Here is a 19,829-nt window from a genome sequence, read left to right as displayed (position 1 = left end):
AAGAAGAAAACATTCTTATTCCATCCGAAATTAAAAAAGAAAAATAAACATAGTTTCTTTTTTAAATCTAGTTATTCATTTCTTTTCTTATATTATCTGTTGTTGTGAAGATGAAAGTTGGTTTTTAAAATAGTCCTTTATTTTCATTTTATCTAAGAATAATAACTATTTTCTAAGAACATTTAATGAAAGTAATATTCTTAATGATAATATTGGCAGAGAGAATTTACAGAATTTGTCTGAAGGGTCCTCCTTCAAACATTAAAAAGAAACAAGTTGATTTTTTTTAATTTTTTTTTTCTTTTTGGTCTTTTGAATGTGTGTTTTTTCTTGCAGAAAGTGATGTGTTCCATTAACTTTCACTACCAGTGGTTGCAACTTGCAATGACATGTGAAGCTATCCATGAATCTGGTTGTGATTATGAGCATGGTTCCTGTGTTCTTGATGTTTACCTCTTTATATAACTCCTATATTTCTTCCTCTTAAAAACAATTATATTCTTTCTTTTAATATATAGTATAAAGTAATTGTATATTTAGAAACAAAATATTTTATTAAATTAAAACGAGGATATATTAATTAAAGGTTCATGGGCAAATTATGAATTTAGATTTTATATTGGATTTTTTTTGTGTGTGTTTTCAAAACAATGAATACTTTTAAATATTTTAAGATATATTTAAAAAATAATAAAAATCTGGACTAAAAAATTATATGGGCATGAAGAAAGACCCCACAAAACCCCACACTTCTTCTCCCACATTTCGGCCTTTCTTCCATTCTCGAGCTGGTTTTCCCTGCACGGAATAAAGGTTCCACTTTTCTTACACTACTGTTTTTAGTATTTAATAAGGTTGGATTTTTTAAATATTTTATTTGGATGAAATATTTAAATTAATTTTATTTTAAATTATTTATTTTTTAAACATTTTTTATGAAATAATTCAAATTATTCAATTTTAACTTTTTATTATTTAAATAAAGTATTTTAATTATAAGTACGTGTAGAAAATGATTTAAGTATTGAACTATTATTAATAATTAAAATATATTAATATTAAGGCTCTTTTGGTCTTTAGTTAGGAAGGTTTTGTTTAATATGTCTTACTTTTTTTAGTAACAATTGATCCCAACTTTTGAAAAAACTGTTCAATTAACTCTTTTTTGGTTACAACGTCAATTTTCTAACGGTGCTGGTTACGACGTCAATAAGTTCTAAGTTCTTTCATGCATTCACCTATCCAAATGTTATTTTAACAGTACTGACATAATGTTAAGTTAAAAATCATGTCATCATCGTATACGATAAGGACTATAATAAATAATTTAAACTTGAATATGGACCACTATGAACAAAGAGGACTCAATTGAAGAGTTTTTTCAAAAGATGAGATCAATTGTTATAAAAAAAAAAAGATAAAACCATATTGAACAAACCCTCTCAAACTAGAGACTAAAATTGGTATTGAACCTAATATTAATTAACACTTATGGTCTTTTTTTCGTCAGATTATTGTAATTTACATTGCTGAAAATTTTTTTAATATATTGTAATTAATAATATCCACGATTATTTAGACTATATCAATAAAATGAAATTATTTAGATTTTCGATCCATATCAATTAAAAAATTTCTGTGGTCAACATTAGAAAGCAGAATTTTAAGTTAATGTTAAAAAAAATTCTGATTAGCATTAGAAAAATAAGCTTAATAAAATTACCAACAAATAATAACACTAGTCTTGATTATGAAAAACCATTTACAACAAAATAATGTTAACCACAGAAAGAAAGAAAAAACTCTTTTCAAAATAAACTAAAAAAATATTTTTTAACTGACATCACTAAAAAAATCATTTCAAGAATCTGATGGTATCAGTTAAATCAACAATACCAAAATCAAGTTAAAAAAAGAATACGAAAAGAAGACATAAATTTAAAAATACCAAAAGAAGACACATTAGTTTGATTAAAAAGAAATTTACTATGTTCTAACAAACTGTTGATTATAAAGAAATGATAAAACTATAACAGACACAAATTTACTGCTTTCTAACGAACTGAACTCAAGTTTGAAAACTATTTCATTTTTCGCAGAGGTCAAAACTTCGAATGCTTCCTTTGGGAAAAAGATGGAAAAAGAGAATGAATTTGAACTACCCTATGTATTTCTTATGCTTCTATGGATAACAAAAATTACCAAAACTCTCCTTCATCGTAATCAGAATCTGGGTCTCCATCCACAATATCAGGAAAACCATCTTCATCAGCTAGTGAATTGTCATTAAAAGAAAATTCCTGAAAAATATTGGAGCCTGTGGTTGTTTGCCTTAAGCTGTTACTCTGAGAAGCAAAGTCTTTATTAACAGAGTTTCCTTGGTCTGATTCCGTATGACTAGCTTCATTATGAGGAGCAGTGCTGTCTGAAAGAATCTTCTCAGACACTATATCATTGTGATCTTCCATCAGGGTGAAAGATCCAGGATCCTGAAATTGCACTGCAGATTCTCCAGGTTGATATGACTTGAAATTGGTTTCATCCCCAACAGTTTTCATTTCAACATCTGCAGAAGTGGCAGCCTCAGAATCCATTTGGGCCCTCTTCTGTATATTTGTGTCAGAAGATACATGCACAGGAAGCACTTCAGGATCATTATCTCTGCAAGCTTCAGAAGTCTCTTGGTTGTTTTTTGTATCTTTAGCCATTGGCACATCAGCTTCATTGCCATTTTCAAGCCATTCAGCATAAACATCGTCATCATAGTCAGGAGAAACTTGAGGTAAACCATATGGGGTTTTGTTGCTTCGGCCAAAATATTCATGTTGGAGATTACTATGGGCTTCACCGAAAGAATTGTTATCATTATAGGTGTAATCTACCAATGGAAGTGCCCTAGGATGTATAAGCACTTCCAAGGTTAACAGAGCATGGACACAGAACTCAGCTAGCTTTGTTACAGAAGTTTGTTGCTTCCCTGCAAACAAAGATTCCATGTTCAAGCAAAAGCGATGCAGGATAAAAATAAAATTTCATGAAATCGTAGGTACAAGGAAACATAAATGCTATTTTACTTGATCAGAGTCTATATTCAATAATAAAACCAAATAAATGGAAAGTGAACATTATATTGATAAGATTTTATCTTATCTAAAAGACATGGGATATTACAAATACACCTTAGTACAACATCCTCCTCCTATTGCTAAATCTTTTTATATACATATACATACATATATACATACATACATACATACATATATATATATATATATATATATATATAAAATTTTTTATTCAATTGAGTTTCAATATTTTTTAAATAGGGTCAACTTGGTTCATTCCATTAAATTGGGTTAACCCTTTTTGAAAAGTGTCATGTTAAAATGTAAATTATTTTCTACCTTGGAACCCCTCTGGTTTAACATATAACACCTTCCTAATTTTTACACGTGACGCTTCAAAATAACATCAGCGCCAATTTAATAAAAAATACCAAATTAGTTATATTTAAAAAATATCAAGACTCAATTGATTCCAAAAAAAAAAAGAAAATAGGATTCAAAGTGAATCATAAACCTAAATATAAAGATTAAATTACTAATTAACCCAATATATACACACACATACTATCATACACACATATATACACCAATGCTAACAGTATAATAATCAAATTGTGAAACATACATTCCTCGATGCTGTTTAACCATCCCTACACTTCACATTATCAAGCACTAGTTCAGTCTACTACATCCTATGCATTTTTCCAAATCACATAATAAGAATGTGAACTCAGCCCTGTTCTGACACCAGAAACTTTAATGTCTAAAGTCAAACCCAATATTTTGAAAACTGGACCACGCATTAAGGTCGTTGTGTGACCAGCTCCTAAAGACTTTTAACAAAATTTCATAATACTATGTTTTTGTAGGAGATACCTTGTGTCCTGAAAAAGTAAGAATGCCGCTAGATCTAATGCAATCTAATGCAAAAGTTAAACATAAATAGTTAATGCATATTACAGTTAGGAAATGTAGATTATATGAAGCTATACTGGGTAGTCAAGCAGCTTTACAATGTATAGGGCGCCTCAAACCCGATCTTTCACGACAAGACTAAATGTATAGAAATTGATAGTCAATTTATTCAAGAAAAATATTCCTTCAAAGGAAATTACTTAAGTCTGTTAACTTTAGTGATTAGAGTGCAACATGGTCTTCTTGTGGTTGCCGTAACCACTATGTAAAATGTTTACTTTAGTGATTAGAGTGCAACATGGTCTTCTTGTGGTTGCCGTAACCACTATGTAAAATGTTTAGTGCATATAATTTGTATGTTGGAAAATATCCCACATTTAAGGGTTGTATATTTGCTGTTGATAATTTGGATTTGATTTGCAACCTGCTTCCCTACAAAACGTACCATGCTAAGGATTTTCTCAAGCAATTCAGAAATCTTCTCTCCCTTTTTTGTCCACAAAAACAGGCATAAATTGAAATATGCAAATCAAGTTTTAATTAACAGCAAATACACCATGAAATAGGATATACTTCCAACAATATCACCAAATATGCAGATTATAAAATCCTAAGCATCTTGCAACCATATTCACCATTTTTGGCATAATTAAAAGCATCAATATTAATGACAACGACTGTCACCAAAATCTCGTATTTAGACACATAAACCCAATATTTTACAACCTGCTAAAATACCAATACTTGGTATCAAAATAAGTAAGAATAAAAATAAATTCAAATTGATATATATATATATATATATATATATATATATTTATTGAAGTACCTCTACGGAAAAGTTCAAGCCCCTCGGATAAATATGGAGGTCTCCCTCGACCAAATGAAAGAAAAGATGCTAATAAAGCCCTCAATGCAGCTAGCTGCAAATCTGTGACAGTAGCAGCAGGTTCCTTTAGATGAAGCACACTGAATTCTTCACCAACTGTTCCTTCCTTAAAAGAATCCGTTGCAATGACTATCAAAAGGCTATCAACTTTTGATCTCCAGGGTTCAGATTTTAAAGCACCCGCCTGTGAAAAATTATAAAAAAACAATCATACAGATCTCTTAAAATTGAGATCTCAAGGGTCACTTTGATGTCCCATTTAACTTAAGAGGACAATTTAAGGGATGGCTTTTATGTGAAAAATTCATCCCCAAATGTTTCAGAAGGGAGACACCAAACGCATTCCACAGGTACAAAACAAAAACTGCTGCAAGTAAGCACTACAATATTTTACTCCATTTAGATTCTCTTTATTATTCTGATTATAGCTGTTTAAAGAGGTCAGTATCTCTGGTATGTAGTTTATAGGGCAGGTTCACTGTACATTTATCTGTTTTTCGTGTTCTCATCTGTGTGGTTTTGTTGGAAAGACACCAAAATTGTGGCTACCCTTAACCCACCTTGGATTCAGCCCCTTTGAAGGTTACCTTGTTGGGATTCTTATTATATATGGAGTAACTTGATGGGCTCGTACTAGGTATATTTTACCTAAAATATCTGTGCAAATAACAAGAGTCACAAGCCATCTTTTGCATCACAGCTATAAAGTCACGTTAAATATGGTTCTTATCCTTTTCCATCTAACCCTAAAATTACAACACAAATTATGAACAAGAATAACCACTGAAGGTAGGGAAAGGTTGATGAAGAAACAAATAGCTATTTTTATAATAAAGTTACTCAGACACATGCATACCACGGTAACAAGAGCCTCTAATGTCTCCAGTGCAGCTATTCTCAGAGAAATTGGAGTCAATGGACAATTCTTGGGAACTTCCAAGCCCAAACCACCACCTTGATCATGCTCCTGAAGGGATCCCGTTGCATTGATGTGCTTCCTTTTTCTATGACTGGATGGTTTCTTTGCTCCAGCAGGGGCGTTTGAAATTGAACCATTTAATATGTCACCATTCGTATGCTCAATACTACTTAAATCAGTAAAAGCATTGTTGATAACTTCCTGTGCAAGGTATAAAGCCATTCCTGCTCAAGATGACTGATTAGTAAAGGCCAGTATGCATGGTCAAATTAAATGCATCGTAATCTTACATCAAGATAAGGGAAACAGAAGAAATCGTGTGTCAACAAAGATAAGCTGAAAAAGGAAAGAATTGCCCATGCAGCCTAATAATAGTATTGCATAAAATCAGATACAAGATGTCAACAGAAGAGAGGACATGGAACTAAGCCTAATACACTTAAGCTCAAGCATTTCCCTTTCCAGCTTTACCATTCACTCTTCCTCTCCCATTTCTGCCTGTATTTTAAGGTTTAAAGTTATTTAATTTCAAAGCAAGCGAGTATTTTAAGGTAGTGTTTGGCTCAACACTTTCGGGCTTCCTTCCTTAAAAGAAGTTAGGCAAAAAAAATATCCACAAAGCTCAAAAACATACAAGTAGCTTTTGGAAAATCCGCAAAATCAAATATCCTCTTCAAAATCTAACCAGAGGAGATTATTCTTTTAAGAGGAAAGCCCAAAAAGTTGGATCGAGCACTACCTTAGTATAAAATCTTAAGCCCCACTAAAAGCTACAATTTTTAGCATTTGATTTTAGAAGCAAAAAGCACTTTTAATGACAAATAAACAACCAAACATCATGTTTTTCCCCAGAGTCGTATTTTCTTACTTCAAATGACTCTGGGGCCCCACAACACTTTCCCAAATATGCTGATATTGATGTTCAAAGTAGTGGTTGCATATAACGGTTGATGGATGAGAAATTGGGACACAATATAAGAGAAAATAAGACGATCACACACAAGGCTCTCGCTTGGTATATAATGGAGAGAGTAGATGCATACAGATTTACCACCACAAGTAGCCAAGATTTAATTCAGTGACCTTTAAGTTAGAAGGCAACAAACCTTATCATTGAGCCAGGGCCCTTCCTCTAGAAAAGTATATCTTCCCAAAATATAAAAAAAGCATAACAAGGAGTATGACAATAATAAAGAAAGACATTCCAATACAAGATCATACCAGCGTAAGCAGAAAAGCAATTAAAATGAGAAATTTACATACCAACACCCATGGTTATGAGCAAATTCTTTGTCACTGAATAGACCTTAATCCTTAACTTCGGCAACTCACATGTCTTGAAGTACTTTGTAATGATAAGTACAATATAGGCAGCATGTGGTAATAGTTGACTGCAATACAAATATTGGCAATAAGTAGAGTTCTTCCTCTAGCAAGAAATAAATACATGAAAGCATATCAGAGGAAAGAACTTGAAAGTCATGCTGAGAGACAGGAACAGGAACACCAAAACAGTGAAGGGTAAACTCTTTGATGATAACAGGGACCATTAACAATGGCATTAAAAGTAAAGACAGCCATTATTCTAAAGTGTTAAGGTTTGAAGAATATTAGATTTAATTTATCCCAACCACAGTTTTTATGTTTATCTTTTTTCATTTTCTTTTGAAGGGAGAGAGAAGCTATCATGTAGTTATACCTGCCCAGAGACTTTAAGATAGCTGTAAGCAATTCCAGGCTACTCAAGTGCAAAGCCGGAAGTTCTGAACAAATGTTCTCTTGCTGCTTGGCAGTCACGAATGGCATTGACGTTTGTGGCAAAGAACCGTTTACCTTCAGAACTCTCTCAACCAGGACCAATAACAGGCGAACAGGAACATTTACCTAATAATGTAATTGCATTTTGTCATTTTTTTTCCAAAGTAAGTACACAGAACTGACAGTCAATTGTAGGAACACATTGTATGAACTAAAAAGTACCTTAACAGGATATGAATTTGTAAGCATTAGACAACAGACAGACATAAGGGTAGAGACATTAGACATCAAGGATTGCTCAGTCATTTGTGATGCATTGTTTCTAACTTCTTCTGCCAATATGTAGCCTCCTAACGGTGGTGGAGGATGTTCTCCTGGTAAAACCAAAAGCCTAGTAACCCCATCACGCATGGTTTCTGCAAGACATGGAAAAAGATTATCACACTGCTTTTAAGGGAGGCATTTATTAAACAAATATTATCAATATTTACCTTCTTCTAGACCATGAAAAGCTAGATTTAATTGATCATTTATTAACACCAAAATTTTCTGCATCATCACAGACCAGCTTTCATTGTCTCCTTTTGATTTTGGAAGCAGTGCAAGGCAATGAGCCAGTTTCTAGATGTAGCCAAGAAGATAAGATAACACATCAGATTAAAACTATGAGGGTATTCTTTCTATTTATCAGAAAATATATCCATACAAAAGTGAGTTAAACATAAAAGATTAGGAATTCTTTTAAACTGTTAAAAATAAGAGAATTAAAAAATCATAAATGTTGCCCCCACATGTTGAATATTGACCCAGCAAAATGTGGGTGCTGGTAGAATTGTTTTACCTTGTTTGGAAGCATGGTAGTAAGTATCGTGCGATACATGATACAAATCGTATGATACAATACGATTCTTCTCCCTCACAATAAGAATCGCAGAAACACTTGTTTTTACTCCCATATCACTATTGTATCATGTGATTCGTTCTTAGAATGGCATGAACCATGATTTTGGTGTGTATCATGCCCTGAATCATACTAAATATGAATTTGGGTTCTACCTTGAATTGGACCAGGTCACACAACCCGGTTTGATAAAAACCCTAAATTTGTTTTATTTTTCCACTCAAAACACAATAGAAATGTGTTGTAATGGTTTATTTGCTTCTTCTATCTGCCATTACCACAAACTTAGTGAAAGGGCACAACGATCACAACAACAAAAGGATCGAAAAGTGCAGAGGAGCAGACTGTGGGAGGAGCAAAACAGCTGCAAGAGCAGCAGAAAAAGCAAATTGCAGAGGAGCAAACTACAGGAGGAGAGGAACAGCTGCAAGGGCAGAATAGCTCCAAGAGCCGACTGCAGGAGGAGTGGAAAATGAAGAGACAATGGCACAGATGAGACAACCCTAGTTGTATCCTTTCTTATTCTCCTTGGGCCAAACATTTATCTGCCCAAAGAATTGAACCATGGAAGGAACGGAAAGAGACAAAATTAGGATTGTGTTCTCTCATACAACCACTCTTTCTGAATGTGGTTATTATTAATTACATCTTACATGTTTGTATGTCTTATATGTTATATTTTTTAAATGTTTATGAATCTTATGATTCAGTATACAAAAGGATTCACAATACAAAAAATAAGCTCTCTGAAACATAGTTTACATCGCAATTCAACTACAATGTTTGGAAGTTTTATAAGAAATGGAATGAAACTGGTAGGATATAAATTTACAATGACATATTGATCAATTCTGATAAAAAGTATAAAACAAAAATAAAAGTAAAATAGTGAAATTAATTTTTAAGAAAATTGTAGCTGCTGCTAACATATAGAGGCAGACAAATAATGCCCTTTCACCCTTCTTATACCAATGGTCCAAACAAATTTTTATGAACATATTACCTGCGACATATCAAGACTGCATCCTCCAGACAAAAGTTTTAAGGCGATAGCAGATTCAACCTACATAAATTAGAATCACTCATCAAAATGTGAATCCAGGCACCAAGGGAAATAGTTTTTCTTTTCTCAACACTTTCCCTCGTAAAAGAAACAAAAAAATAACTGGTATTAATCACATGCAAAAGTGGCATGCTCGTCATCTTCCAAACATGCAGAGAGACGTCAGAGGACTATAAATCTGTGTCAATACAAGTGCAAATGCGGATACATAGTGCAAAAGCATTAACATCCCAATTATGTAAATCTCAGAACAAATGTCCATCCTTTGTTTGTTTTATGACTAACTTTTAAGATTATTAAAGTAAATATACAAAATAAAACCCCATTGGAACCATTGAATAAACATAAGTATATCCCGAGTATTTATTTTAATGGAAAAGAATTTCAATGAGAAAGTGAGGAAAAATACAAAGGGATGACAATAATAAATCCTTCTACACCAAAAAAATATGTAAGAGAAAATAACATAAACTTGAGAATGAGGCATACAGCACAACATGCCAAACTCTACCTACAGCATGTCAATATCTACCAGCCTAATAATAAGAGCAAAAAAGCAAAGGAACATATCAAAAATACCACTTGAGTTTGAAATTCTTGCTCTGGAAAAAGTATAGAAGGAGGCAGTGGAATTTGTCTAAAGCAAAATTCTACTCATGCAAACAGAAACTAAGGACTTCCAAAAATGAGAAGCTTACACCATCATAATGACTACGAATCGAAAATGGAAATGAGGTTGCTATGGTGCATAACAAATGAACTGCAGCATCCTGCATTCACCACAATTCAAATATTAAAAACGCTGTAAGCAAATAAGCATATAATTTCTGGGAAAAAAAAGAATAACAGGCATATGAGAATTGACAAATAAAAGTAGGGTATCTAATGTCAACAGCAAACAGAACTTATATTTAAAGATTTGTCGACACTCAACCAAAACATTTATCTTCCTCATTAGATAAGTTTAAAACAAAAAGACATTACATCTCTTAACACATTGCACATATAAAATACCTTCAAATATACTGATTCCGAATGCAAATCTAGGAACTGCCAAAACCAACTTACCCATATTGCCTCTGAGTTCTCATCAGTCAACATCTTCAATGTAGGCTGAACAACTTTAACAGCACAGGAAGATGATTCTTTCTTGATCTTAGGATATCCACTTAACCTATTTTGTAACAGAAAGTTAGTACAGGAAGCTGCAAGCTATTTTAATGAAGACAGATCTCACCAGCGATAGGACTAAGACTGGTTCCAAGATTTACTAGTTTGACTCACGCAATAAGTGACAAAAAATATACTACAAACAAAATATTGGAAACATTTAAACATATAGAATAAGTGCATGTCTATATTAATTTTTGTTTCTGTAGAGATCCTGCAAGCTATTAAACTTAATAAGCGGTTAGGTAGATGGAATGTCAAATCTAAGCAACTTCATAGGACCATCCATTGTTCTCAAACTCACACGTAAACTTGTAAGTTTAAGATTACAAATTTGGGCTTGTTGGAATAATTATTAAGTCTATTTATGATAGTGAAATTCTCTATTAAAGTGTAATTTCAATCAAAGTGTGATTCTAGTTTCTCTATTATCCATTCTAATATTTGGGGATTTAGTCGCATCTCATCTTTTGGTTTTAAGTATTTTATTTATGTCCATTGATGAATATTCGAGATGTACATGGGTTTATCCTATGAAAGATCATTCATCTTTTTTGAATAAAATCAAGAATCAATTCGGTCAAGAAATCAAAATCTTAAGAAGTGACAATGCCAAAGAGTACTTCTCATGCACTTTTTCTGCAGTTTTGAGTTCACATGATAAATTACATCAGGCCAATTATCTCCATACGCCACAACAAAACGGTAGAAAGAAAAAATAGACACTTGGTTGAAATTATTCGTATCCTTTTGCTAAGTGCCCATATTCTTGTCCATCACTGGGAGATGTCATCTTAACTGCATGTTTTCTCGTTAAGAGGATGTCCTCCTCCTCTCTCAATCATAAGGTTCCTTTCTCCATTCTATTTCCAAATAATTCTCTCTTTCACACTTCTCCTCGAGTTTTTGATTGTGTATGTTTTGTTCGTAACATGTCTCGAGGGTTAGACAAGTTTTTTGCTCGTGCTATCAAACGTATCTTCTTAGGCTATTCACGACTTCAAAAAGGGTATCAGTGTTATTCTCTTGAAACCAAGAAGTACTACATGTCTGCCAATATTACATTCTTTGAATAGACTCATTACTTCTCTCCCTCAGTTCAAGATGTTCATGTCATACAGCAGGTCCTTCCTATTCTAGTGGTTGACTCCAATATTTCTCATATCTTTGTCAATTCAAGTATTGATCAAAGTCCTCCTGAACCATCATCTCCACATATTGATATCCGCCAACTCTAAGAAAATGGTGAATTCCCTACTTTAGATTCTTATCCCTTGTCACTTAATACCACGACTCCTAGTGAAGATGATTCAAGTTGACCCATTTTGCTCTCAGAAAAGGTACTCGTTCCACTCGAAACCCAAATCCTGTTTATAATTTTCTTAGCTATCGCCTTCCTATTGTTCTCTTGTATCCTTAGTGTCTTCTATGGTTATACCCAAAACATGTGAATGAAACACTTGATCCTCCTAGATGGCAACAAGCCATGATTGCAGAAATGCAAACTCTTGACCACAATAATACTTGGGAGCTCATCGCCTTTCCACCAGGCAAAAAGGCAGTTGGTTGTCAATGAGTATATGCAATTCAAGTTGGCCTCGATGGTGAAGTTTATCGGCTCAAAGCCCAATTAGTTGCAAAAAGGGTACACTCAGGTTTATGACTTTGATTATTGTGACACTTTCTCTCTAATGGCCAAGATGACTACTATTGGTCTTTTCTTTGCAATGTTAGCAATTTGTCACTAGTCACTTCATCAATTGGATATCATAAATGTCTTCCTCCATGATGATCTTGAGGAAGAAACTTATATGGAGCAACCTCCTAGGTTTGTTGCTCAAGGGAAGTCTAGTACAGTATGCAAATTGCATCGCACTCTATATTGCCTGAAGCAATCACCACGTGCTTGGTTTAGAAAATTCAACTCCATTGTTCAAAAATTTGAGCTAAGACGCAATGAAGCAGATCATTCAGTCTTTTACTGTCATACATCTCTCGGGAAATATGTTTACTTAATAGCATATGTTGATGATACTACTAGAATATCTCAACTGAAGGAGTACTTGTGTAGAAATTTTCAAATCAAGGATCTTGAAAGCCTTAAATACTTATTGGGCATTGATGTAGCTCAGTCAAAAGATGGAGTTGTAATCTCTCAAAATGAAGTATGATCTTGATATATTACAAGAAAAAGGTATGATTGATTGTAGATAAGTAGATAGTCCTATAGACCCAAATCAGAAATTATTGACAAAAGAAGGTGAATTATTTTCTGATCCGGAGAGATATAGGAGGCTAGTTGGAAAACTGATTTATCTCACTCTTACAAGGCCTGATTTATCTTGTGCAATTGAAGTGGTTAGTTAGCTCATGCAGGTTCCATATATTCGCCACTGTAATGCTATCATTCGCATTCTAAGGTACCTCAAAAAGGCTCCCAAGCAAGGGTTGTTATATGAAGATAGAGGAGGCATTCAGGTCTCCAGGTACTGTGATGCGAATTGGATAGGTTCGCCTATTGACAAACAATCTACTACTGGATATTGTGTAGTTTCCCGATCAATAGCTAAAGCTAAATATAGGGCAATGGTGTCACTAACGTGTGAACTTATATGGATGAAGCAGTTCCTTCAAGAACTTAACTTCTGTGACATCCAGCCTATGAAGATGTGTGCGATAATTAAGCTGCTTTTCATTTACAACAAATCCAGTGTTTCACGAGAGAACTAAACATATAGAAATTGATTGTCGTTTTGTTCGTGAAAAGTTGTTAACAAGAGAAATATGTACAAAGTTTGTTTGATTAAATGACCAACTCACAAATGTGTTGGCCAAGTCCTTAAGGGGACCTCAGATTGGGTTTATTTGTTCCAAGCTTGGTACTTATAATCTGTATGCTCCAGTTTGAGGAGGAGTGTTGGAATAATTATTAAGTCTATTTATGCTAGTGAAGTCGAAAGCACTAAAGTAGGGAGTAGTGTGTGGGTTATCTCTACTTATGGTACCTTGCAGTCTAAGATAGTCTCTTGATCTTCCATCTCCCTACTATATTAACTCCTTATCAATATATATATAGTAGAACATGAGAAGGGTCTATTAAGTCCTCTAAAATTATATTTCTCTGGTTTTAATCTCAAGTCACCTCACTAACACACTCGAACTTGCGCAACTACTACTGGCCTCCATCTAGTTGGTTGACTGCCATTATGAAGCCTAAATTGTGAAAAAGGTGTCTCTGTTTCTTTTTTCTTTCTGATCTTGCAGTATTAGTTGAGAACTGAGATCACTGTTAAAGAGTGGATTGTGTAATTGATATCCCCAATTTGTTTGGTTTGTAGTCCAAAAGATATCTCACATTAGAGGGTGGTCGAGGTGCTCAAGCAATACAGTTGCTAGGCTCATTTTCAAAACAAGGAGGAATGCCCTAAAAATAAGACTCGTAATAAATTGAAACTTGGGGCATGGAATTTCTTTTTATTAATTTATGGTATTCATTTAATTTAGATACTGCAAAAAACATTTTAATACTGTTTTTTTATCAAGTAAACTCTTGCAGGTTTGTTTGACAAGTTTATGCAGACTCAAGTCCAACAACCTTGACCTCCTCCTATTGAGTATTATGCATAAAGAGAAATAAAAAATTATTGCTGACTAGGTGACAACCATGCAGTAGCATGCACAAAGAGAGAGAGATTAATCAGATGCATCAAGCATGAGCACTCTACATTACAGACCAATAGTTGTACTAACTAATAGTCTCAAGGTAGGAAAAGAAATATCTAACCTTATAAATATATCAGACAATGAAGCACAAGCCGCTACCTTCACTAGATGTGAATCTGCTGGTGACTGTTTCAAACAAAGATCAAGGAGCTAATCACAATTGACCATACAAAAATACAAAATTCATTTCAGAGATTTATACAAAGATGAATGGAAACATGGACATCTTGTTTGAGTGTGCTCGTCCTTTAAAAGATTCAAAAGAAAGTCAAAGAAAAAAGACAGTATCACATAAATGATGTATAGTGTTAATCAGTAACATATCATGTAGAAAAAGATGGCACCCTCATCGAATACAAGAAAGGAAGCTTTGTGAGCTCTTTAATGACATACAGAAGGAACAAGCACATTTTCTAATTCCAAAAGACATCAGTAAAAGATGGACTGCCCATTTACAATTTACAGGAAGGATGCCTGAAATCTGTAAAGGTGAGTAGTACAAGCACATTAGATTTACTCGGTATCAAATGCATTAACTTCTCTTTCAAGTCCCAGCATTGGCTTGTAGGCTAAAATATGTGCAGGATAGCATACCAAACATTACAGTTAAAAAGAATCATTATGTTTTAGATCCAGAACTGGACCAGAGATATTCTCACTGTGAGACCACGGATAAGAGATCAAACCCGTATCATATGCTCAAAACAACCAATGTACTAGTCACATGTGAGCTTTACTGAAGTCTAAATTCATCTACGATCAATGTGGATAAAGTTCTCCGGAAACACAAAGAAAAAGAAGATGAATAAGAAAAAATTAAATGAGTTTCTCTATAAACTAAAAATAGTTTATGCATACATTAATTTATAGAAATTCTCTCATTCCAACTTCTCTAAAAGATTACTTTAAACTAATACATATGTTAATTTTGACTAATGAAGAAATTTATTTCCCAAAGCCTTACTTTTTTTTCCTAGACTTATGTAAATGTTCATCCAAACAAGACTACCCTATGCAACTGTATGTCTGCAGTGAACAGCACTTTGTATTCCTAAACCCAAAGTCTGACAAAATAATCATCAGCATGAAAGGCAAAACATCTCTGTACCTGTAGAAAAGCCAGCAACTTGTTGAACCACGCAGAGTAAGATTCCAGAAAACGCTCAGAGCTGCACTCTTCACATGTCACCCCGAGCAGAGTGATCCCCGCCCAGCATTTATCAGGCTAGAAAAGAACAACACATCCATCTCAACTACAAAAATCATTCAAAACAAGAAAGGAAAAAATGAAGAAAATTTAAAAGCTTGCTGCTTTTGATTCACACCATGGAGGTGGAGAGGAGGGAGAATATGCGGTTGAGCCATGAAGAGAATGCGGATTTCCAGGCTTCGATTACTTTGGTGGAGGTGGAGTCTGCGAGAAAAGACTCGGAGAGAAGAGAGTGGGTTTTTAAAAGTGACACGGCCTTGGAGAGTTTAGAGGGGTCGGAGAAGGAACTTTTCTCGTCGGGAAGATGGTCTCTTATGAGTGAGAGAAGCAGGCGGGGCTTGAATGCGACTTCGTTCATGTTCCCGAAGTGGTGGAAAGCCGCCATTGGAGCCGTGAAACCCTGCAACCTCGGAGACGGTGAACAGGGGTGCGGCGGAAGAGAAGCAACCTCAAAAAAAGCTTGTGTGCTGCGGCTTCCAAAGATAGTGCCTCATTTTCTCAGGAAAAGGGAAAGAAAATTATATATATATATATATATATATATATATATATATATATATATATATATATATATATATATAATATTATGTTTTATTTGTTTATTCACGGGTTGATCCGGATTTATAAGGGGACCCGATATCTACATTATATCGGGTTAGGGTTGACAGAGACACAAAAATATTATTTACATCTTCTATATTTTTTTAATTTACATACTACTGATCGAAGAAATAATATATATGCTAATAGGTTTAATATGTTTTAAGATACCTTTTAAAATAAAATTAGTTATTTTTTTATATTTTAACCTATTACTTAAGACGATGTGCGTTATTTTTAAAAAATAAAAAATATAAATATAAATTTATATTTATATATAAAAAAAGAATTCTATACGATTTTGTTCTCATTTTATTTTTATAATATAATTATTAAATGATTTTTTTTAAAATATATTTTTAAATATAACAATTTTTTTGAAATGTTCTATATAAAATATTTTTAAAATTTATTTATTTTTTTCTTTTTTATTATATTTATAGTTTCTACTATTAATATTCAGGTGTTACAATTGGTTAATAATATGATTAAGTTTGTGTCACACCAATTTAAAATCTAACTATTCATATTAAAAAATATATTTTGTTTAAAATGTTCTCTTATAAATTATGATAATTTAAATATTATGTGCACTGTTTTGTTTTTTTGAATTTGTCAGCATTAACTATGATAATTACATTCAATTTTAATATTAAATGTAGTATTAATTATATTATAGTTAAAGTCTAACTTCCAGTACATATAAAACTAAAATTTGATAAATTGTCATAATAACTTAATTTTATTTATAAAAAAAAAACAGTGATGCACTTATATTTATATTTAATTAATATTTTACAATTTTATCATTTTATACCATTTTTTTAATATATAATAATCATGCATAATATGATCACTGGTTTATATTATTTTTGTAATTATTTTTGTATTCAGTGTTTAATTTAATATAATTAGTATTCTGCGTAAAAGTATTAAAACAAATTAATTAGCATGATAAATAAATAAAAAAAGGGAAAATTTGATTGTATCTTATCAAACTGAATGATTCAGTGGTCAACAAATTTTAAGACAATTATTAAATATTTAAGATAAATAAATTAATAATACAACTTCTGTCACTAAATAGTTTTGTGCAGTGTTAGAATATGACTAAAAAAATAATTCAAAATGATCATGTTTGAACAAACACAATAATGCAAAATACAGAATTATTAAATGATCAGCGCGATTTATTTATTTATTACTGTTAAGAAAATTATTAAATATTTAAGATAAATCAATTAATAATACAACTTCATCACTAAATAGTTTTTGTGCAGTGTTAAAATATGACTAAAAAATTAATTCAAAATGACCATTTTTGAACAAACACAAATAATGCAAAGTACAGAAATAATCATTTTAATTTTTTTTGCAATTTAAATCACTTGTCCAAGAATAAGAAAACATGGCTGAGATAATTTGATCCACATTTACCTTTCCTTTTAGTTTAAGAGAACTTTTCTTGAAAATATTTATGGATTGAAGATTGCTTTTGATTCTGAATTACTTTAATTAAATTAAAAAAGTCAAATAATGAAAATGATGAAGTAAGTTTAAATTATAATTTTTAGTATAAATAAAATGATGAAATAAGTTAAATAATTTATTTGATTAGAATATTTGGATAATATATATAGAAGTATTTAGAAGTTGGTAGGATAAAAGGAAACACAAAAATATTAAGAATTAGAGTAAGAATAACAAATCAATGTGAATGCAAGCTACCTCTTTTAACTGTTTTAAATATTTTAATATGTTTTAACTTGTGTTTTCTATCTTATTTGTTAATTGTGAATATGCAATGAGTTTTTGGTGGTGTATTGATGTTGCATGAAAAATGTTGTATGGGCAAGAAGTGACTATTGACATATTTGAATGTGTTTCTAATAATAGGTGACTCTATGTATGAATGGTGTTTGTAAGTATCTTTGAGAAAGAACAGAGGAGTGAACTTTATCCATAAGGAGTAATAAGAAATTTTAGTTCACAATTGAGAATGTGATATTTTAGAGAATGAATGGTTGAAAACTTTGAAAAGATATAACAATTGCGAAAGTAGTTTATCAAATAGTTTTGTATGAGTCAATACCTTGCATTGAAACATTTGTGTGTTGAACTTGTGTATAAGATCATGAATTATTACATTATTATTTTGATATCATAGATTGGTCTATTGATATAATATGACTTTTATATTATTTAATTGTGAAATGTGATTGTAAAGTTAATTGTTTATATGTTAATTCACATTTATTTTGCTTATGTGTGACTCTAAATGTTTGGCTGATGTTTTTAGTGCGATCATAATCAAAGAACCTCACTTTTCTCAGCCATTTTTTCATGTAACAACATTTGACAACAAGGTTATATATATATATATATATGTATATTGAAAGATTAGATAAGCAAATTTTAGTCATAGAATTTGTGTTTACAATTGACATTTATTGTACAGATATCAATAACCTATATGAAGTTTAATTTGTCAGTTGCAACAATCATAAACACAATTGCAAAGAAGACAAAGTACTTCTACAACAACAAAGACAAATCATGTCTACAAACTTTAAATTTGTACAAATGTATATACAAAATCAGAAAATGATATATAAAATTTCAAAGAAAAAATAAAATAGGGGTACGAGTTCAATGCACGAGTAAAGATGGTAATAAAGAATCAATTATTACAACAATGTAGAACACAATTGAAGAAGGGAAAGGAGTACGCACCATCGGTGAATCACAACCAATTCTTTAGTTGTTAACACCCTCGAAGATGATAGAAGAGGTGAGTCCCTTGATCTCGTGGAAGAGAGAGAACGAAGAAACTTGATTGAATCGTGAAAGAGCAAGAATTCACGAAAAATAGTTGAATGAAAAGAAGGAATTTCAAACTTAGGGTCAGTCTCATCCTAACCCGACCTCAACTCACTCCTTATGAGTTTGGGGGGCTAGGGCTTCAGAAAACTCCTTATTGAATGGGCAAAAGATAAATGAGATTCAAATGATAGGTATATACAAAAGTATATGATATTAGAGGAACTAAGAAAGATACATAAAACTAAGAAAAATAATTAATATGAAAAGATGTTTGGAATATTTTAGTATTAGTTTTTTCCTTTTCAATAAAGTCGATTTTTGTATAACAATTGTTTTTTATTACATTTCAAACAAGAGAGAAATGAAGTTTTATTTTAATTATTTAATTTGTGTTAATTATATATTTTAGTAAGAGAAAAATTAGAGTGTTAACTTTTATTGAATTTTCTATCAAATTTTAGTTTAAATTTTTATCTTGAAAATTAGTTAACTAGTTAAAAGATATACGAATATAATTTTTTTATGAAATTTTTATGGTAAATGAATATCATTAAATGTGATAATTATATATAAAGATTACATATTATATTAGTCTAACATTTTCTATAAATTTTATGATGTTAAGTTTTAAAGATTGAAATCGTTTATTTAAAAATACAAACACCAGAGATATGTTTGAAATATTATATATGACAAAAAAAATATTAATTTAAAATTAATAACAAAAATTCAAATTAATGTAATAAAAAATACAACTAGTCATACTATTGAAAGTAAAGAGCATCCACTTATA

At 31.8% G+C, this 19,829-nt stretch overlaps 1 protein-coding gene across 1 annotated transcript; it reads right to left on the bottom strand.

Moving 5' to 3' along the window:
• Positions 1–1,953: 1,953 nt before the first annotated feature.
• Positions 1,954–16,107, bottom strand: LOC106773153 (proline-, glutamic acid- and leucine-rich protein 1). Its single transcript, XM_014659849.2, has 13 exons — positions 15,729–16,107; positions 15,512–15,628; positions 14,465–14,529; positions 10,579–10,684; positions 10,209–10,280; positions 9,451–9,510; positions 8,038–8,167; positions 7,769–7,962; positions 7,488–7,672; positions 7,052–7,179; positions 5,726–6,012; positions 4,810–5,053; positions 1,954–2,977 (listed from the first exon to the last, which is right to left on the bottom strand). The coding sequence occupies exons 1-13, from the start codon at positions 15,996–15,998 to the stop codon at positions 2,199–2,201; spliced, it is 2,637 nt and encodes an 878-aa protein (XP_014515335.1). The 5' UTR covers positions 15,999–16,107; the 3' UTR covers positions 1,954–2,198.
• Between the last annotated feature and the right edge of the window lie 3,722 nt (positions 16,108–19,829).

The sequence above is a fragment of the Vigna radiata genome, chromosome 9, assembly GCF_000741045.1.
Source record: "Vigna radiata var. radiata cultivar VC1973A chromosome 9, Vradiata_ver6, whole genome shotgun sequence".
Lineage (NCBI taxonomy): Eukaryota > Viridiplantae > Streptophyta > Magnoliopsida > Fabales > Fabaceae > Vigna > Vigna radiata.
This window is presented reverse-complemented; position numbering and strand designations above follow the sequence as displayed.